We start from the raw sequence: 7,002 nt of genomic DNA on the forward strand, positions 1-7,002 counted from the left end.
AAGGACCACTGAAGTTGGTGAGGCCATCAAGCGAAGAGTAAATTTAGCTCCATTTCAGGGCAAATGTTAGCCTGTCTGCATGTAGCTCAATACATTACAGTGTACTATTAGGTGGTGCTGGTGAAGACTGGCAAGATCTCTGAAATGATAAGAGGGTAGAGATGTTCTGGTGGCTTCCAGAGAAGCCTTTTTCTTTGGCCAGGGAAGGCGGACAGGACAGCAGACCAGCCAGTGTTTTATCTTGAACTGAGGGAATAAGGATATGAAGAACTATGCAGCAATACTGCAGAAAGCTTGATGGGGGAAGATCCCCCATGCTAATCCTGCCTTACCTATTGACATGTACTATGTGCACATTCTCCTCCTAGCATGGGTGCACTCTAAATGTCAAAAACTTAGGGCCTTCTGTACTAAGCATTTTCCCCTCATAGATATCAGAGGGCATCAAAGCATTTCTAAAGGTAAAACTGCATTATATACAGAAATGGGTTATTACATCCCTGCACGCAGGTAGAAGTATCCATATTTCTCAACATGTATACTTTTATACACATAACTAGAAGCATTCCCAGGGATAGGAGAGAGCAGAGAATGGAAAAAAAAAAAAAGTACATAGCTTTCATTATACAAAACTATGCATGGGGATAACGTGCTGGTTTGGTGGTTACTACCCTTAACCAATAAGTCTTCATACTGGTGATGCAACTTAATTATTGCTCTCTGCTTCAATGGCAGGGGGAAGAGATGAAAAGGAGAAGTAGATTCAGACAGCAACCAACAAGGCCACTGAATTTTACTGTCTGAGAAGACAAGCATGGAGATAATTTGCTAATGCATCAGTTACTACCCTTAACCAATAAGCCTGATATGTTAATGCAACTCCAACATTGCTCTCTGCTTAAACAGTAAGAGATAATGGGAATGGACTCAGACAGCAACCAACAAGAGCCCTGACAGACGACCTGGGAAACTGAAAAATATGGGGTGACCCATATGGCTCAGCAGATGCTACCATAAGCTTGCTGGGCGGACCAAATGTTCCATGTGGTTGCAAGTGCAGAGCCCATGGGTAAAAGTATTTGCAGAGTTTACATCAACATGGGGACACTGTTGATAACTGCCCCGTAATGAGGAAACAAACCCTTTAGTACATTACAGATCTTACTGACTAGGGCTCCAAAAGCGATTTTAGCATCAGGCTTAGAGACTTAACTCTTTAATGCGGCCAGTTTGCTTTTGTTTCCATTCCTTGAATGAAATAAACCTTAAAGATTTGAGGCTAAACAACATTAGACAATACTAAAACTTTAGCAAGTCAAAAGAGAAAAATAAGGAACTGCACAGGGGGTGAGAGCAGGACAGCCTGCTAAATGCTTTATAATGCAGCTTGTGAGTATGTCTGGTAAATACTAGGCAAAACCTATATGAGGTTAGTTCCACCTTATTTTTTGTTCCGTTTGCCTTTATTACCGTTCATGCACGTGGACTAGCAGGGCAACCTCTCTACTTGATACGTGGAGTGCACAGGCAGAGACTCTTCCCGTCTCCCCAGCTCCCTGACCGGAGGGAGACAGCGAGAGGAGCCCCGCCGCCCTCGCCCTCGCCCAGTCCTGTCCCCCGCTGGCACCGTCACTCACCGAAGCCCAGGAAGCACATAATGGTCAGCACCAGCAGCCGGTGAGCCAAGCGGCCGGGGTCGCACAGGGCCGACGTCCCTCCGCTTCTGCTGACGGAGGGCCGCAGCTGACCGGCTTCAGCCCCATCTCCGTCCCCGTCCAGCAGCCCTTCTCGCTCCTCGCTCTCCGCCATGCCGCCGCCGCCCCAGCCGCGCGCCCGGTCTGTCACGTGACGCCGCCCCAGCCGGTCTGTCACGTGACGCCGCCCCAGCCGCGCGCCCGGTCTGTCACGTGACGCCGCCCCAGCCGCGCGCCCGGTCTGTCACGTGACGCCGCCCCAGCCGAGCGCCCGGTCTGTCACGTGACGCCGCCCCAGCCGCGCGCCCGGTCTGTCACGTGACGCCGCCCAGGTCACGTGAAGGCAGGGAGAAGAGGCGGAGCCTGCGGACAGTGACGCTACATGGAGAGCTATTTTGTTTTCATTTCTACCCCACTATTAATCTTCTCAGTGTCCTACAGTAAATCAGCTGTTGAAAAGTGGAAACATTATTTTATCCCAGTATAATCAGCAAATTATCTTTAGACAGGTGGGAGGGTAGTTGCCTGTTTTTGTCTTTCTGATATCGCATGCATGCCCGTGGAATATCCTTCCAGCTGGGTTGGTTGAGGCATATATGGTGCCGTTTCTCTCCACCCCGTCCTTGACATGGATTGAATTCGTGGTGAAGGAGCTACTCCTCGCCCCAAGCCGCCTCACTCATAAAACCCCTTTCTCTTCCTCCTCGCCTCCCCTGCAATCTCCTGAATCTGAGCAGCAGTCACGTCTTATACGGGTGTCTTTTAGACCAGTGGTTCTCAACCTTTTTTCTATTGGGACACACCTGGCAGATAATGCCTACAGGCGTGAGACACTGAGCACCTGAGCATCACGGGGCTGAATGTAGACATTTCTCTGCATCCACAGGAACACAGACCCACCATCCTCAAACAATGGATGCACAGCAGAACTGGGCTATTTCAAATACAGCTCACTATAGAAAAAAAGATCCTGATTCTGGTGCTAGCTCAATAACGGAAACACAAACTCCCTTACTACCTGGTGCATTGTAAAATATAAAACCTGAAAAAAAAAAACCACTCAGCACATGTGCAGCAAACCTCCCATAATTCCAAGAACTCAAACAGCAATAGCCCACCCAGACTCATAAGGAGGCAGCCATCAGCTGGCCCTGTAACACAGCTCCCAGGACCTGCAAAACACCAGTGTGTCCCAACACATCTGCTGAGAACCACTGTTTTAGATAGAAGGATTTGAGGGTCAAGCTAGGGAGGAAGGGGACAAGACAAAGTGACATTCCCATACATTCCATCACTGCATTTAAAATAGCTGTAAACGACATTACAAGAAAAAGTTGCAAGGGCTTTATGTGGCTAAAGAAATCCCTGCAGAATTTCAACTAAATCTATCATATAAATGGGCTTGGATCGACGTGCCGCAAATGCGCAGTAGAGAGCAGCTCTACTGTGCATGCGTGAGAGCACGTCGGTCAGAGGGGAGCCCAGCCGACGGCTGTCTTGGAAGTGCGAGGAAGAGGAGCGGCGGCAGCACAGAAGGTCTCCGGGGGGTCTCTCTCTCGCGCGCGGGGAGAAGCAGCGGCGGCACAGACACAGAAATGGGAGGTCGCCGGGAGTCTCTCTCGCGCGTGCGCCTCATCACCGTGAGGCGCACGCGCGAGAGAGACTCCCGGCGACCTCCCATTTCTGTGTCTGTGCCGCCGCTGCTTCTCCCCGCGCGAGAGAGAGACCCCCTCCCCGGGAGATCTCCCATAGAGCAGCAGCGGCGGTTAAGTGTCAGGCGGGCCAGAGAGAAGAAGAGGGAGGGAGGAGGGCTGAGGGAGAGGGACAGGGTTGTGGAGGAAGTGGGAGGGGAAGGAAGAGGATGTAAGTGGGGAGGGTAAAGTTGTGGAATACAGAAAAAGGGAGTGGAGGAGGGCTGAGGGAGAGGGGAGAAGGGGAAGGAAAGGGAAGGTGAGAGGGAAAGGAAAAGGGAAGAGGATATGACTGAACAAGTGGGAAGGGTAAGAAGTTCTGGGGAAGAGAAAAAAGAGTGGTGGAGGAGGGCTGGGAGAGGGGAAAGGGTTGTGGAGGAGGTGGGAGGGGATGGAAGGAAAAGGGAAGTTGTGGAGAACAGAGCGGCTCTAACCGTGCCGGTCTGAACGATGGAATCTCACCCGTTTTAACGGGCTTAACGGCTAGTTACCATATAAATGATATGATAGTGAAGGGGTCTGAAGGCTACAACTTGACAAAGGCCAACCTGAAACTCCTGCCAAACAGGACTTCATGTACCAGAATTCCCTGCTTCATGACGGGTTTACTTACAGTCTGCAATACAGCTGTAATTAGGACATTGAGAAACTCTCTGTCAGCACATTGCACATTTTCATTTTTTTGGCTTCGCTGTTCTTATTCTCTGATAAGCTTTCACTGCTGTAACCTAGATTAGAACAATGGATATATTATGTGATGGGCTGTATTACTGCAGACTCGCGAATTCCTTTCCAGAACTGCAAGTCCCAGCAGCCTCTCCTGCAGAACATGGGAGAAGTTTCACGAAAGTTCCAGGGTGTCTAGGGAGGGGGTCAGTAGCCCCTTCAGCCGGAATATGCTTGCTCAGCAATGCTTAGAACGCATGTGTAAAAGATAAGAACTGTAAAGTGCATAAGAGTCTGCTCCTGGAGGGGAGGGGCATGCAGTTGTACTAGGCCTTTGTCTTAGCTGCATCTTGCTGGCAATAAAAGTCTATCTTTACGGATCAGTTGTCTGGGCCTCCTTTCTGAGATTAGAGACGGTTACATTTGGCGAGCCTCAGCCAGGAGGTACCAGGGACGCTATTTTAGGAATTGAACAAATTTGAGATGAAGGCATCAGTACAGCAGCAAGAGAGAGGCTTCCCAGACTTTTGCATTGAGTGTCACATATATGATTTTTTTATCCACCGGTGAGAAATTGTACATGTGCATGCGATGCAAAGAGCTCCTGTCTCTCATAGTACGAGTACGATCTCTGGAGGCTAGAGTGGCAGACCTGGAGGAGCTGAGGCAGACAGAGAGGTATATAGATGAGACCTTCAGGGACATAGTAGCCAAGACCCAACCTCAGACAGGCAGCCCTGATGCTCTCTTGGAAGAAGAAGGTCTCATGATCGGAGAACATTAACCTGGTGCAGCAGGAAAGGATCCTGTAGCAAGGACCTGCTCTCCAGGTGGTGCATTGTCCTTTCACACTGAAGATGTGTCTCCAAGGCCTATTGCCCAGGAGGGAAGGGTTAGGTCAGCCATCATAGTTGGTGATTCGATTAATAGGAATGTAGACAGCTGGGTGGCTGGCAGGCATTAGGATCGCCTGGTAACATGCCTACTTGGTGTGAAGGTGGCGGACCTCATGTGTCACCTAGATAGGATTTTAGACAGTGCTGGGGAGGAGCCAGCTGTCATGGTACATGTGGGCACCAACGACATAGGAAAATGTGGGAGGAAGGTTCTGGAAGCCAAATTTAGACTCTTAGGTAGAAAACTTAAATCCAGAACCTCCAGGGTAGCATTCTCTGAAATGCTCCCTGTTCCACGCGCAAGTCACCAGAGGCAGGCAGAGCTCCGGAGTCTCAATGCGTGGATGAGACGATGGAGTAAGGAAGAGGGATTCAGTTTTGTAAGGACCTGGGAAACCTTTTGGGGAAGAGGGAGTCTCTTCCGAAGGGATGAGCTTCACCTTAACCAGGGTGGAACCAGACTGCTGGCGCTAACCTTTAAAAAGGAGATAGAGCAGCTTTTAAACTAGAACAAAGGGAAAAGCTGGCATCACTAGGGATGTGCATGCATTTTGTGATGAAATAGGAAATAGAGACAATATTTCCTATTTCGTCACATTTCGGGGGGGGGGGGGATGACGAAACCAGGAAAATTAGTTTTTCGGGTTTGTACGGGGAGAGGGGCACATTTTATTTTTTTAAATAAAAAACCACCCCAAGCATTAAAATTCACTGTAATACAACCCCCCCCCCCCCCCAACCATCCCGATCTCCCCCCAAGACTTACTAACATCCCTGGTGGTCCAGCGGGCTCCTGCGAGGGATTTCTCCCTCCTTGCCGTCTGACTTTTGGGCCTACCTCGATCAAAATGGCGCTGATAGCCTTTGCCCATACTATGTCACAGGGGCTACCGGTGCCATTGGTCAGCCCCTGTTACATGGCCATCAGCGCCATCTTGTTCTTGGAGAAGTCCATTACCTGCTATTAATTAAGTTGACTTAGAAAATAGTCACTGCTATTACTAGCAACAGTAACATGGAATAGACTTAGTTTTTGGGTACTTGCCAGGTTCTTATGGCCTGGATTGGCCACTGCTGGAAACAGGATGCTGGGCTTGATGGACCCTTGGTCTGAGCCAATATGGCATGTTCTTATGTTCTTCCCAGTCAGATTCATTTTTATTCCAAATAAAATATTAGATTTGCAGCATTCCTTTCTGATTGGAAGATCACAGCCATATCCATCTTCTATGGAAAGGTTTGTTGAACTCTGCATTGCCTAAATAGAACCAGAGGGCTGTTCCTCTCATCAGTGAGCATGCTTCATATCTTATGAGCACAAACTCCCATCACTGAAACTCACAGTGTAGAGGCTATTAACCATTGCCAAATATCCAGTCATGTTTCAAATAAAATATTATATTTCAAATAAAGTATTAAATATTTAGCAGTCCCATTTCATAAGGGATCATATTGATGTCCATTTTCTGCAGAAATGTATACTGAACAATGTGGTATTTCCCAAAACAAAATAAATACATTGAAAGTCTCTTAATGCTTGCTGGGTAACCAATATTCCTTCAATAAAAAATATATGATCCCCCAACAAACCAAATAACAATATATATTTACATACATTCCATTGTATTACATAGGAGACCAATATCTAATACTATAATAAATATCTTTATTGAAACATCATACAAAATATTTTTAAACATATCTCATATAGTACAAACTGTCCACCTGGTCAAAATGATCAGACAAATGATGAAATGCTAAGCGAAATCAGGGAAGCGAACCAAATTGGCAGTGCAGTAATAATAGGAGATTTCAATTACCCCAACACTGATTGGGTAAATGTAACATCAGGACTTGTTAGAGACATAAAGTTCCTGGATGGAATAAATGACTTCTTCATAGAGCAATTGGTTCAGGAACCAATGAGAGAGGGAGCTATTTTAGATTTAATTCTTAGTGGAACGCAAGATTTGGTGAGAGAAGTAACGGTGGTGGGGCCACTTGGCAACAGTGATCATAACATGAACAAATTTGAACTAATAACTGGAAGGAGGA

The 7,002-nt window shown here is 47.6% G+C and overlaps 1 protein-coding gene across 3 annotated transcripts in view; it reads right to left on the minus strand.

Annotated features, from left to right (window-relative positions):
• The window catches only part of MFSD1 (major facilitator superfamily domain containing 1), a 73,162-nt gene extending 71,249 nt beyond the window's left edge, over positions 1 to 1,913 (minus strand). The window contains exon 1 of one of the 3 annotated variants that reach the window (XR_003858549.1): positions 1,638 to 1,913. Coding sequence is in view for 1 of the 3 variants with exons in the window: in XM_029615149.1 (XP_029471009.1) it covers positions 1,638 to 1,809 (172 nt within the window). In the remaining 2 variants the exon portion in view is untranslated. The remainder of the gene's footprint in view (positions 1 to 1,637) is intronic. The other 2 variants (XM_029615149.1, XM_029615150.1) reach the window with 2 other exon arrangements.
• Between the last annotated feature and the right edge of the window lie 5,089 nt (positions 1,914 to 7,002).

The sequence above is a fragment of the Rhinatrema bivittatum genome, chromosome 9 (assembly GCF_901001135.1).
Source record: "Rhinatrema bivittatum chromosome 9, aRhiBiv1.1, whole genome shotgun sequence".
Lineage (NCBI taxonomy): Eukaryota > Metazoa > Chordata > Amphibia > Gymnophiona > Rhinatrematidae > Rhinatrema > Rhinatrema bivittatum.